Below are 14,644 nucleotides of genomic sequence, written 5' to 3'. Positions count from 1 at the left end.
CCACCACGCATGGGTAATTATTTTGTATTTTTAATAGAGACAGGGTTTCGCTATGTTGGCCAGGCTGGCTTCCAAGTCCTGACCTCAAGTGATCCAGCCACTTCAGCCTCCCAGAGTGCTAGGATTACAGGCATGAGCCACCGCGCTCAGGCCAAGAAGTGAATTTAAGGGTGGGGGGGAAAGGCTGGTTGTGGTGGCTTATGCCTGTAATCCCAGTGCTTTGGGTGGCTGAGGTGGGTGGATCACTTAAGGTCAGGAGTTCAAGACCATACTGGCCAACATAGCCAAACCCCATCTCTACCAAAATTACAAAAAATAGCTGGGTGTGGTGGCGGGCGCCTGTAATCCCAGCTACTCAGGAGGCTGAGGCAGGAGAATCACTTGAACCCAGGAGATGGAGGTTGCAGTGAGCCAAGACCACACCACTACACTCCAGCCTGGGTAACAGAGCAAGACTCAGTCTAAAAAAAAAAAAAAAAAAATAGTTACCTGAGGTTGGTTTGGTAAATGCATTGGAATTGGTGGTCAGCCAGGGCCATCAGACAAAAGGACCACTGAAGCTCCAGAAAGGGAAAAAAACTTGCATATGATTCCTGTATTACTAAGTTGAGGACAAAATCTAATTAGTTTTTTTCCTTTCATTTGTAACTTTTAAATGTAAATATTCATAGGTTCTTCCAACAAAAATGTCTTATGCTGCCAATCTGAAAAATGTAATGAACATGCAAAACCGGCAAAAAAAAGAAGGGGAAGAACAGCCCGTGCTGCCAGAAGAAGCTGAGAGTTCAAAACCAGGGCCATCTGCTCATGATCTTGCTGCACAATTAAAAAGTAGCTTACTAGCAGAAATAGGACTTACTGAAAGTGAAGGGCCACCTCTCACATCTTTCAGGTATTTGCTAAGACCCTTTGTTTTTATTGTTCAGTACAGTGTTAAAAATATATATCCATGTCTAGTTACCATTTATAGACTTGCTATTAGCAGCTCAGCTAAGGGGAAACTGAATAACTAGAAAGAGTAGAACTTTCTAGATTTGTGATTCACACTTATCTGTGCTCCTTTTCCAAGTTTGTAATTCTCTTGCAAGAGGTAGGTTCTTTGTTTATCTAATAAAAATTTGTTAGTATATACTGTGGCTCAGTATGATTTGTTGACTCTGTTTTTTGGTTACATGGCATAATAATTTTTTTGCTTAGATTGGAGTTAAAAAGCTAGTTTGAAAATAAGATACACTGTATATACATTGTCTAATAACCATGTAAGACGGGAGAATTGTGGACTTGGGTGGCCCAAGCTTCCTAGAAGCAATATGGATTGAATTGAGATGGTTAGAATGTGCAGAAACAGACTGGAGAGAATTAGAGGTAGGGAGGCCGGTTAAAAAGCTGTTCGTTATTATTAATAGTTTCAGTTAGTTGGGGGAAAGATGCTGAGGCAGAATGTTGGCTTTAGAAAGGACATCATGGAAAGGAAAAGAAACTTAAGATGGACTTGATCACTTTGAAGGAAGAGGAGGAAGAAAAATTAAAATCTGCTCTAAGTCAGGGCATTAGAGAGAGATGGTACTACTGGAAAAAAATCAGGAGAGCTGTCATTGTGGTGAAGAAGCCATATTAAGTTTTAACCATGCTGAGTTTGAATTGAGCATCGTTGACGTGGACATATTTATTTAACAAATGGAAATTCTGATTCATGGTGAAAGTTTGAACTAGAGGTAGATCTGGGAGTCACCTAAATGGAGATGGACATTGGACTTTAAGGAGAGGAGGTAAAATGAAAGATGAAGATAAGACATAGCCCAGGGATTTATCCATATGTAGAATACAGAAGGAATAAGGGAGGAAAAATAATAAGTTCTGTCGGGAACAAGTAGCTATGATAAAGTTCTCTGTTAGGACACAGTTTGAAGAAGTTAAGACCTCAGAATATTTTTTTAAAAAAGTAAGTTACTACCATTGAACAAAAACCAGTCAGTCTTTGAAACTGGCTAAATTATTTTCTCCCCCCGCCCCTTCCCTTAAACTTCTTACAGGCCACAGTGTAGCTTTATGGGAATGGTTATTTCCCATGATATGCTGCTAGGACGTTGGCGCCTTTCTTTAGAACTGTTCGGCAGGGTATTCATGGAAGATGTTGGAGCAGAGCCTGGATCAGTATGTATTTTGTGCACTTTAAATTCCATTCTGCCTGATAAGCATGTATTTCAGGGAATAATCTGTCATGCATTTTTTTTTTTTAAGATCCTAACTGAATTGGGTGGTTTTGAGGTAAAAGAATCAAAATTCCGTAGAGAAATGGAAAAACTGAGAAACCAGCAGTCAAGAGATTTATCACTAGAGGTAAAGGTATTTAGATTTTCTTATACTATACTTGTAGTATGCTATTTATATAAATTTTAAAACATGCAAAATAACAATAGCTTTGCTTAGGGATATGTACTTACAATTAAAAATTTAAAGAAAATAAAATGTTAACTACCAAATTTCTTTTTTCTTTTTCTTTTTTTTTTTTGTGTGTGTGTGGTTTCTTTTTATTTTTTTCTTATTGTAACCACCAAATTTAGAATAGTGGTTTTCTCTGGCAGTTTGGTTCCCTAGCATCCTCTATGAATTTTTTTGTTTTAGTTTTTAAGTATCATTATGCATGCATTGATTTAAACATTTTTTGATGTATTTAATTCCATTGAGATTATTATTCATATTGATGCTCAGATTGTGTCTTCTTTGGCTAGTGGGAGTCTTGAGTCAATTTTGATTCCTGAATCCTTTTGACATGGCCCCAGTAATTTTTGATAAACTTTCTTACTTTCTGGTATGTTTCTTCTTGGGCATTTCCTGTCACAGACCTTAAATCAGCCATTTCTTAAAGTAGCCTTGATTCCTTTTAGTAGGAAATTGTGTTATGAGATTACAGTCTGTGCCCTAAGGTTGCATATTGCTACTGGGTTGATCATGGTTTCTAGGCCTTTTTAATTGATAACAGTTTGGCAATGCATTTTATTTTGTTCTTCTTTTTAAAAAAATCAAATAATTAATATTGATATTCCCAATTCAGATTCAAGATTTAGGACCACAAGGTTGTTTTTGTTATGTTTGCTTCTTAGATTTCTTTTTTTTTTTTTTTTTTTTTTTTTTGAGACGGAGTCTTGCTTTGTCACCCTGGCCAGAGCATAGTGGCATGATCTATGATCTTGGCTCACTGCAACCTCCGCCTCCCAGGTTCAGGTGACACTCCTGCTTCAGCCTCCCGAGTAGCTGGGATTACAGGTGTCTGCCACCATGCCTGGCTAATTTTTGTATTTTTAATAGAGACAGGGTTTCACCGTGTTGGCCAGGCTGGTCTCAAACTCCTGACCTCAAGTGATTCACCTGCCTTGGCCTCCCAAAGTGCTGGGATTACAGGTGTGAGCCACCACACCTGGCCTTGCTTCTTAGATCTTAAGTGTTTATCTCCTTTCTTTCCAACTGAATAGCCAACTTCCCAACAACATTAATCAAATTACTCATTTGTTTTAATGCCACAACATACACAGTAGCAGTCTTAGAATTACATCACTGGAATCTGAGGTGGAAGGATGGCTTGAGTCCAGGAATTCGAGGACAGCCTGGGCAACATAGTGTGAGAGACTCTGTCTGTTACAAAGAATTATAACATCAACACTACCACCAACAAAATGATTATTCAAAATAATTGAAGGTTTATTTGCGGATGTTTGTCCTTAGATCATATGCAGTTAGAGATACACAGTTAAATTAGGTTTGTTTTAAAGTCACTTGAAGTAATTCTTCTTTGTAGGTTTTGCTACCAGCTCTATATAATTAGGGCCTTTTGTTTCATTTTGCTTTCAGATTTTAGAGATTCCTTTTTCTTCTTTTGGTTTTATTTTGTAATCAATGTAAAATATCTACAGTGTGGCAGAGTGAACTCTACAAAAGAATGCATATAAGTCCATTCTTGCCTCTTTTACCATTTTTTCAAGTTTATTTCCTTCCCTCTCTTTTAAAACATATAAGCATATGTATGTATGTATTAATTACATACCTCCTCCCACCTCCCCAAACATACTATACATTTTATTCCATCTTGCTTTTCTCACTTAATAGTATATCCCAGAGAAAATATGAGATGTTCTACCTTCCTTTTATAGCTGCTTAATGTACTGCACTTTAATGGTTGTTATCGCAGTTTTTGCAGCTAATCCCTTACAGACTAGGTATTTGGGCTTGTTTCCAGTCTTTTGCTATTACAGATAGTGTGATGAATGGCCTCATGTTTTTTTTTTTTTTTGCTAGTGTGTCCCTGAGATAGATTCTTAGACATGGAATTGCTGGGCCAAAGACCATGTGCATATAATTTTGCTAGACATTGACAAATACTTCTGCATAGCAGTTGCATTTTCACCATCAATGTGAGAATGCCTGATTCCTCAGTCTTGCCAGCAGTTGTTAAATTTCTAGATTTTTGCTAACCTAATAGGTAAGAAATAGCACCTCATTATAGTTTTAATTTGAATTTATCTTATTTTGAGAAAAGTTAAACATTATTTCATATATTTAGGTTAGTTATATTTAACTCAGTTGATATGCCCATTTTTTTCTAAGTTGGCTTTCTCTCAGATTTCAGAGGCTTTTTATGTAGCTGTAGGTGATAGACACACTCATTAATGAATATGTATCTTTGTGAGAAAAGGTGCAAACAATTTTTCCAGTTCGGTTAATTCCCCTCCAGCCTCCCGCTCACTTAGCTTGTCATCAAGGAATTCATCTATTTTTCTTTCGTAGTTTTTTTTTTTTTTTTAACATCTCTGATCATTTGGTATTCTGGTGTATCCCAAAATTGAACAAGATTATTGTTTTCCAATAGACCTTTGAAAGAAAATGTTAGAATTGAATTAAATTCTGTTGTCCTGATTTAATTTGCAAGACATTCTTGTGTGCTTTAAAGTATTGTATTTCGTAATGGATAAGCTTCTGAGAACTCCAATTACTTTGTAGTTTTTTAAACTCTCAAGGAAACGCTAAAAGTAGATTTTCAGATTGTACATAGAAAAATTCAAGATACTTTCCAACATTGAATTTATTACTTTTTGACTTCTTGATGTGTTTTAATAGGTTGATCGGGATCGAGATCTTCTCATTCAGCAGACTATGAGGCAGCTTAACAATCACTTTGGTCGAAGATGTGCTACCACACCAATGGCTGTACACAGAGTAAAAGTCACATTTAAGGATGAGCCAGGAGAGGGCAGTGGTGTAGCACGAAGTTTTTATACAGCCATTGCACAAGCATTTTTGTCAAATGAAAAATTGCCAAATCTAGAGTGTATCCAAAATGCCAACAAAGGCACCCACACAAGTAAGTACTCTACAAATAACAAGCATCATAAAAATTCTTTCCTTGTTCCTCAAACCAACAGTGGTAACATGGTTTATATATGTGTGAGTGCATAAATTTGCATTTTTACATAATTTTATTCTAGATTGATTTAATCTTGTTTAAACTATTCTGATTGACAACAGTTTGCTATTTTGCGGACACATTTATTTTGATAAATGTTTGTGATTGTACTAGTTTTTCATCTCGATTGTTCCATGTTGCGGGTGGGTAAGAGGTTGTAAAATACATAGTGATATAAAAATTCACCGAGCAAATTGCAGCATTTCCTCCACTTCAGTATTTAACCCACAGGGATATTTGAGAAGAAAATGCTATTCTAAGAGCAGTGCTGTTCACATTACGATTTCCAAACTTGCTCCTGGTCCCCAGTGAGATAAGGACTTCACAATCAAATGCAAATCAACTATGTCACTAAGCTCACTGTTTAGCAAGACTTAAAAAGAAAAAATCCTGGTGCAAGCTTATTACCTCACTGAGGATCAGCACTTTGGGGTTAGGACTCTTAGCTAAGTTTTAAGATTACAAGGATCAAATTTTAAAATTTGTGAAAATTACAAAAGCCTTAGGAGATTCACATCAAGTAGGAGCAGAAGATTATCAGACTTGTAGGTGGATGGAGACTGACTGAGCTGTAGAAAGGACTGAGGGTGAAAAAATGGGTGAGAGTTCCTCAGCTTTTCATCAGTTTCACCATTTCACTTTCTATAATGTTATAATGAAAAGAAATTAGGAGATGTGAATGAGGAAACTCGAGGGAAATCTTAACATTTCAGAACTTATCTTTTTTGTACACTTATAGGAAACCATACTCTGGCTTGGGCTTAGGAATTTAAAAATAGTAATAGGTAATATTCTGGTAGCCTTTAATGCTTTCATGCCAAAAACTAAGAACAGAGGATATTTAAATGGGTCTAGTCATGTAAGAAATTTCAGCATTATTTATAGTGACACTATCATAACCTTACTTGCTGTATATTATTTCACAGCTTTGACATGACAAGGGAGAAAATTGATTAACAAATATTGAGTGAACATCTGTTTCGTGCCAGGTATATTCTACACAATCACCTCCAACCCTGAAAACCCACAGGGAGAGAAAGGCGTTAACAACACAGGTGCTAGGGAAGGATAATCTTTAGCTGTCATGTTTTCTTACGTTTGTCTCATTTCTTTGCATTGACTTTGAAATTTAAGGTAGTTGAATTTGCATTCATCTAAATACAGTATATTTCTTATTTTCTTCTAGGTTTAATGCAGAGATTAAGGAACCGAGGAGAGAGAGATCGGGAAAGGGAGAGAGAAAGGGAAATGAGGAGGAGTAGTGGTTTGCGAGCAGGTTCTCGGAGGGACCGGGATAGGTAAATTTTGTATCTTTGATTCAATACCACCTTTTTGGATGAATTAGAGATAGGCCTGTAAATGAAAGAATCTTAATTATGGATTTTTTTTAGAAAAGTAATTTTTAATTTTGAACATTATGTATAGTAACTAAGAATAGTCTGTCAAAAAAATACAATAACTAAGAATAGTCTATTAACTAATAAAAAGTTCTGCTTTAAAAACCCAGAGGCAGTTGAAATTATATTTTTTATCTGACTCAAGTTCCTGTTTGAATTTTTTTACCCATATCATTCTCTCCTAAGTTTATCTTAAAAAGTCTTAATTTTTCAGGCCACGTGCGTGGCTCACGCCTGTAATCCCAGCACTTTGGGAGGCCGAGGTGGGTGGATCATCTGAGGTCAGGAGATCAAGACCAGCCTGACCAACATGGTGAAACCCTGTTTCTCCTAAAAACACAAAATTAGCCAGGTGTGGTGGCGCATGCCTGTAATCCCAGCTACTTGGGAGGCTGAGGCAGAAGAATCCTTTGAGCCTGTGAGGCAGAGGTTGCAGTGAGCCGAGATCGTGCCATTGCATTGCATTCCAGCCTGGGAAACAAGAGCAAAACTCTGTCTGGCCAAAAAAAAAAAAAAAAAAAAATTTTGGCAGATTGTGCTATTTAGAATCTTTGAAGTTTTCTCTTGTTAGGATGGATTGCATTTTACTTTTGACTAAAATTTCCAGAATTGTGTGTGGACTCTTGATATCTGGTATGTTAAGGTCCTACTCCCTTACAATAAAATTTTTAAATTAAGTAACAAAATCTAGATAATTTTTATTTCCTAACCATCATCTGTTTTGGCACTCTACCACCTTGGTACCATAACTGAACAACCTATATGCTCTGGTTTTCTAACTTTTTTACTAGTTGTGCTAATATTTTTACTTGTTAGTCAAAGGAAATGAAGTCATAATAGTTTTCCTTCTCTTACAGAGACTTTAGGAGACAGCTTTCCATCGACACTAGGCCCTTTAGACCAGCCTCTGAAGGGAATCCCAGCGATGATCCTGATCCTTTGCCAGCACATCGGCAGGCACTTGGAGAGAGGCTTTATCCTCGTGTACAAGCAATGCAACCAGTGTGTACTGTGTACTTAGTTACCTCTTAACTGGCTGTGTTATTTTTTTGCTTTTGAATTAAAGATGGTGTTTTAAAAAAAATTGTCAGCTACTGGCAAAACCACATGATTGAGGACTCTTTTTAGCTCTGCAGTAAGAAGGAAGCTCAGGAGGGAATAAGGCAGTGTTTACTGAAGGGTAACTGTATAGCTTGAATTTATTTTTTCCTCCACCCACGTTATGTTGGGACACTGTCTCCATTCTACCTTCCTTGCATGCTAAAGACTTTGCTGTGCATTTTATTTATTGTATCTTTTGAACAAATTATTACCACTTTTGGAGCAGACTTTGTTAGCAAGCTGTAGTTGGAACACATTAATGCTGATTAGTATTGCAGGAAGAATTTTATTTTGAATGTTCTTTCAAGAGTTTTTCTTTATATGATATGAAACACACAAATTCGTTATGTTTTTTGTCTTTATGCATAACTGTATGTACACATTTTATAGTGAAAGAATAACAGAAAACTTACTTCTTCCAGCAAGTCCTCAGCCTTAAACATAGGTATCTTTTTCTCTACCCTACCCCCTTCTTTTTTTCTACCCTAAATAAAAGATATTTCTAGCTCTCTGATGAAGAAAAAAATATGGAAATTGAGTATATGTATGTTTAACTCAGAGATATAAAAAAACCTAAAAAGAAAACTTGTCATACAAATATTATAAGTAGCCTTAACAAGATGTGGTAGTGCATGGACTGTTTATTCCCTGCCAAGTTTCTCTATAATTGATCTTCCAGTTTCATATAAGACCTTACTGGTTCTGAAATTTTGTATTTGTTACCCAAGTTTCTTCTTATTATTTTTTAAATAAAAGATTGTAGATGTAATTAGAAAGGAGGTTTTAGAGAGTAGTCAAGTAACATTTGTTCATCATTTACAGGCATTTGCAAGTAAAATCACTGGCATGTTGTTGGAATTATCCCCAGCTCAGCTGCTTCTCCTTCTAGCAAGTGAAGATTCTCTGAGAGCAAGAGTGGATGAGGCCATGGAACTCATTATTGCACATGGACGGTAATGTGTACAATTGGGAAGGCATTTCAGTTTAAACATCAGCTACTTATTTTCAGTATGTGGGTGCCATCATATCTTAAAATTTATGTCATAAAGTATGACTTTAAATGCATTTTTATTTATTTTTTAAATGGATTTTTAAATGATAGCTTAAATTCCATGAATGAGACAGCTTAGTTTCTTCTCATGTATTAGAAAGGTAGGGTTTTAATAGTTACCTAGGTTATTTAGAAATTAGTTGAAAGAAAGTATATCGCAAATTCACTTATCAGAGTACCCTCCTGCCAAAGGCCATATTATACAATGTGTTCTTGCCATAACCATGAAATTTCTTTTAGGCTTCCTGATTTGTCTTAAAAATTCATGCAAGTTTTTGCTTTCTATTCTGCAAAGTATGAATTTAATATAAAATCTAAAAAATATCTAACAGATTACATACCCCTTTTTCCAAGGTGACAAGTAAAAGTGACTTAGGAAGATAAGACCGGGTGTGGTGGCTCTCGCCTGTAATCCCAGCACTTTGGGAGGCTGAGGCAGGCAGATTACCTGAGGTCAGGAGTTCAAGACCAGCCTGGCCAACATGGTGAAACCCTATCTCTACTAAAAAAAAGTTAAAAATGGCTGGGCACGGTGGCTCATGCCTGTGATCCCATCACTTTGGGAGGCCAAAGCGGGTGGATCACGAGGTCAGGAATTCAAGACCAGCCTGACCAACATGATGAAACCCCGTCTCTACGAAAAATAGAAAAATTAGCCAGGCGTGATGGTGGGCACCTGTAATCCCAGCTACTCGGGAGGCTGAGGCAAGAGAATAGCTTGAACCCAGGAGGGTGGAGCTTGCAGTGAGCCAAGACCATGCCATTGCACTCCAGCCTGGGCGACAGAGCGAGACTCCATCTCAAAAAATAAATAAGTAAATAAATAAATAAATAAGCTGGGTGTGGTGGTGAGCACTTGTAATCTCAGCTACTTGGGAGGCTGAGGCAGGGAGAATTGCTTAAACCTGGGAGACAGAGGTTGCAGTGAGCTGAGATTGCGCCACTGCACTCCAGCCTATGTGATAGAACGAGACTGTCTCAAAAAAAAAAAAAAAAAAAAAGAGAAAAAAAGGGAAGATAGGTCACATTTATGCTGTAGTTTCTATCCTGGGGCTAATCTGATACCCAGTTTGAATCTTTGAAGTGTTTATTATTTTAGATGAAAATTTGTATTTTTTTTCTTCCTAATCATGATTTTGAGTTAGGAATTTAGATTAGATACACTCCTAGAGATGTATAAGCTGGTAGGCTGGGCACTAGAGCTAAACAGCCACTTCCAGAGCCTTTTAATGGTCCAAGCCAGACTATTGAGAGAACTGTATTTTCTTGGCTGGTGCTCTTACTTTTCTTCTCTGGATTTTATGTACTGTTCGTTGGTTGCTGTGCCCTGTCTCTGGAGCTACAGCACACTGGTATAGCTTAGTCCATTATAGAAAAATCAAGAACAATGTACATTTTTGGTGAAAAGATTTTTGTGAATATACATTAAGAGTTGCGTATTTAGTCACGTTTTCTGTTGAATGCAACCAGTATACAATATTGACGGCTTTCACCTGGCTTTCTGGAGTAAACAGTGAATTTATTAGTGTTCTAGAATCATTAAATTCACTAGAGAATTTGCTAGTGATTTTGGATTGCTTTCTGAACATTTTTCTGTTCTTCTGCAGTGCTCCCTCTGAGCATTGTAGAAGTGTTCCAGCACCCCTATGAAGACCACATTCATTTTGTCAGGGAGCCTTTAGTCCGTTATCTTGAATCATACAGGAAGGATCTAGTGATATACTTTTTTAAAGATTCGTATTACCAACTTCTCTGCTCATACTGCATTAGTACTAGCGGGTGCATTGGATATTTATTGACTCCAAAACTTGAATGTATTTTGTAAGTACTTTTAAATTTAAATTATACTCTAAATTCTAGAAGTCTCCGTTATCTGGAATGTGAAAGGCTTTCTGTTTTTAGGGAAAATGGAGCTGATAGTATCCTGGATCTTGGAATGGTAGACTCCTCAGAAAAGGTACAGGTAAGGAACATTTTATTCATGTGCTGATAATCACAGAATTTAAATTATAAAGAAATTTAAATGAAGGGGAAAAAAGCAGGATTTCTGAAGAAACTGTCTTTATAAATAAAATGAATGTTTACAGTAGAGAGACAGAAGCAAAGATAAATATATCAGTATTATGCATAGAATCAAATAATAAGGTTGGCTTAATTAGGCCTCAGTGTAATCCCACCTATTGGTTGGTGTCCATTTGAGTACAGCTTGAATTAAGCTTTACTTTGAATAAGTAACAAATTGAAGAGCAGAGAGGGAAAGATGTATAGAATCCTGGGACTAATTCGCCAGGCCCGGTGGCTCACGCCTGTAATCCCAGCCCTTTGGGAGGCCTAGGCGGGCGGATCACGAGGTCAGGAGTTCTAGGACTCCTAGGACTCATTTTTCAAAGAAGTAGCTGGTGCCAACATTGCAAAAACAAGTGACGTATCATGCTATAGCATAGGGGAGTCTTTTTAGTTGGCATTGAAACAATTGCACATAGAAGGTGAGACTTCCAATTTGAACCTAAGTAGGTTGATTGCCTACTAAATTCATATTAATGTACTAAGACTCAGAGTTTTCACAACTAATTCACAATGTCCAGGATACACTGTAAAATCACTCAGCCTACAAAGAACCAGGAAAGTCTGGATCCACCTCTCTCAGGAAAAGAACCAATAGATGGCAGCGACGAGATGACCCACTTGTTGGAATTATCAAAGACTGTCCCATGTTCTGCAAGATAATGGTGAACACTGGTGAATGGAAAGATAAAGGTTCTCAGCAGACACACAGTAACTTCAAAAGAGAACAAAGGGAAATTTTTAGAATTAAAAGTGCAATATCCGAAAGAAAAAAATTCACAGGATGGGTCAATAGCTGAATGAAGGTGTTGGAGGAAAGTGTCAGTCAGCTTGAAGATAGATGGAAATTACCCTCTCTGAAGAACGGATAGAGAAAATATTTTAAAACAGAAGGACAGTTTCAGGGAGACCTGTGAGACAACTTCAAAAGATCTAACATATATGTCACTGAACTACTCAGGGGAAGAGAAGAAATTGCTATAGAAAAAATATTTGAAGAAATAAATCATGGCTGGGCACTTCCTAAATTTGGTAAAAGACATAGATTTCCAGATTCAAGAGTCAGTGAACTCAACAGAATAAACTGAAAGAAAACTATGTCCAGATACGTTATAATCAAACTTCTGTAAAATAAAGAAATGTTATTGAAAGCAGCCAAAGAATGGTTCTTTACCTATAGGGAAACAGTGATTTGAAAGAGTGGATTTCTCACTATAAAGTATGGAAGCCAAAAGTCAAGAAACTCATCAAAGTGATGACAGAATTCTGTATCCAGTGAAAAGAATTTTCAGGCAATAAAGTGAAAGAAGCTTACCTGAGTTTCATTAAATGACTTTATTTTAACAACAGAGATGTTAAAGACCTAATAATACACAAGCTTTGTGTGTCATATTCTGAAAGGGCAAATTAAAAGTTCATTTACCTTTAATATTGTTATACACATATATTTAAATATTTATGTTGCTCTTCCTACCTGACTTCATTTGAATGATTTGAGAGAACCATTTCATATGTTTTGTTTTTTCAGTGAATCTTGGGGCTTACTCTCTGATATTCTCTGTTAGCAGGAAAACCGAAAGCGCCATGGCTCTAGTCGAAGTGTAGTAGATATGGACTTAGATGATACAGATGATGGTGATGACAATGCCCCTTTGTTTTACCAACCTGGGAAAAGAGGATTTTATACTCCAAGGCCTGGCAAGAACACAGAAGCAAGGTTGAATTGTTTCAGAAACATTGGCAGGTAAAAGAACTTTAATCTTGGGTTTGAATTTTTTAAAGCATTTCAATTTATGAGATTCTCTAAAATATAGTTGTTTTAAAATGTATGTAGGCTGGGTGCAGTGGCTCACACCTGTAATCTCAGCACTTTGGGAGACTGAGCTGGGAGGATCACTTGAGCCCAGGAGTTGGAGACCTGCCTGGGCAACATGGCGAAACCCTGTCTTTACTAAAAATAAAATATTAGCAGGCATGGTGCTGCATGCCTGTAGTCCCAGCTACTTGGGAGGCTGGGGTAGGAGGATGACCTGACTGTGCCACTGCACGTCAGCCTGGGTGACAGAGTGAGACCCTGTCTCAAAAACAAAACATTCTCAGGCTGGTGTTCCTGTTTTTTTGTTTTGTTTTGTTTTGTTTTTTTCTTTTTTGTTTTTTGAAAAAGTGTATGTGCTGCACTTCATGCTGAATAGAAAGGAGGCTGTAGAGAATTTCTCAAAATATTAATATGTATTATGTGTGGGGGGATATATGTATTCTAGAATTATTTAAATCTTATTTCTCTGTCTTTGTTTTTAGGATTCTTGGACTATGTCTGTTACAGAACGAACTATGTCCTATCACATTGAATAGACATGTAATTAAAGTATTGCTTGGTAGAAAAGTAAGTGATTTTGATGAACCTAATTGTATTCACAATTGCAAAAATTTTCTTTTATAAAATAATCAAATGCTAGCATACTGTTTATAGCATTCATTTATTAAATCTTAAAGCATTACAGCCATTATAAATAACTTTAAAACATTTAATTATACAATTATGGTCAACAAAAATAAAATTAATAATGACAGAAAAAGACTATGGGGAGATGGCATAGCAGAGTAGATAACACAAGTGGGGCTGGGGGTCTGACAGACCTACGTCCTGTTGCAAACAAATATGCTGACATTTCTGCCATGTTTCCCCATTTATAAATTGGTAAGAAACACAGCATCGTAAGTACCTGGCAAATAGTAAATGATCAGTAAATTGTATCCACTATTATTAGTTGTACCAGGTGGTAGAGAAGGTAGTGGTATTGAAAAGAGCCTTCCAGGCCAGGCACAGTGGCTCATGCCTGACACCTGTAATCCCAACACTTTGGGAGGCCAAGGCAAGAAGCATCTCTTGATCCCAGGAGTTTGAGACCAGCCTGGACAACATAAGAGACTCTGACTCTACCGAAAATTTAAAAAGTTAACTGCGTGTGGTGGCATGCACCTGTGGTCCCAGCTGTACTTGGGAGACTGAGATAGGAGGATCTGCTTGAGCCCAGGAATTTGAGGCTTCAGTGAGGCATGATTGCACCACTGCACTCCAGCCTGGGTGACAGAGCGAGACCCTATCTCAAAAAACAAAACAAAACAAAAAATAGAGCATTCCAACTTCAAAAATACATATAAGAGGTACATGGGGGGTGGCCAAAGAATGTAAGAAGTACAACACAGCATGCTCAATGTTGATCTCTGGATGATGGAATTAGCTTATCTTCTTTATGTGTTTTGATAGTTTGATAGCCTGCACCTCCCTATATGATGGCAGAGGGAAAAGAAAAACCGTTTGCTTTAAAATTAATATACAATGCTAATTATGCAGCTTTTGATTTAAGACAAAACTATCCATGTTCCTAAAAATATTTTAGAGAAATTACTTGACACAAAATAAATGGAATAGACTAAGTGACTTTTTGTTTTTGTTTTTTTTTTGAGACAGTCTCACTCTGTCACCCAGGCTGGAGTGCAGTGGCATGATCTCGGCTTACTGCAACCTCCACCTCCCAGGTTTAAGTGATTCTCATGAGTTAGCCTCCCGAG

General features: G+C 37.1%; 1 protein-coding gene across 4 annotated transcripts in view; it reads left to right on the top strand.

Annotated features, from left to right (window-relative positions):
- The window catches only part of UBR5 (ubiquitin protein ligase E3 component n-recognin 5), a 151,822-nt gene that overhangs the window by 127,268 nt on the left and 9,910 nt on the right, over positions 1–14,644 (top strand). For 2 of the 4 annotated variants that reach the window (XM_032760161.2, XM_032760159.2), the window contains exons 45-54: positions 672–892; positions 2,034–2,154; positions 2,242–2,340; positions 5,113–5,356; positions 6,645–6,756; positions 7,713–7,857; positions 8,779–8,909; positions 10,910–10,970; positions 12,640–12,815; positions 13,370–13,454. In XM_032760161.2, the coding sequence (XP_032616052.1) occupies positions 672–892; positions 2,034–2,154; positions 2,242–2,340; positions 5,113–5,356; positions 6,645–6,756; positions 7,713–7,857; positions 8,779–8,909; positions 10,910–10,970; positions 12,640–12,815; positions 13,370–13,454 (1,395 nt within the window). Of the gene's footprint in view, positions 1–671; positions 893–2,033; positions 2,155–2,241; positions 2,347–5,112; positions 5,357–6,644; positions 6,757–7,712; positions 7,858–8,778; positions 8,910–10,909; positions 10,971–12,636; positions 12,816–13,369; positions 13,455–14,644 lie in introns of all 4 variants that reach the window. The other 2 variants (XM_032760158.2, XM_032760156.2) reach the window with 2 other exon arrangements.

This window comes from Hylobates moloch, unplaced genomic scaffold (assembly GCF_009828535.3).
Source record: "Hylobates moloch isolate HMO894 unplaced genomic scaffold, HMol_V3 SCAFFOLD_9, whole genome shotgun sequence".
NCBI lineage: Eukaryota > Metazoa > Chordata > Mammalia > Primates > Hylobatidae > Hylobates > Hylobates moloch.
The sequence above is the reverse complement of the archived record's forward strand: the minus strand, read 5'-3'. Positions and strand labels throughout refer to the sequence as shown.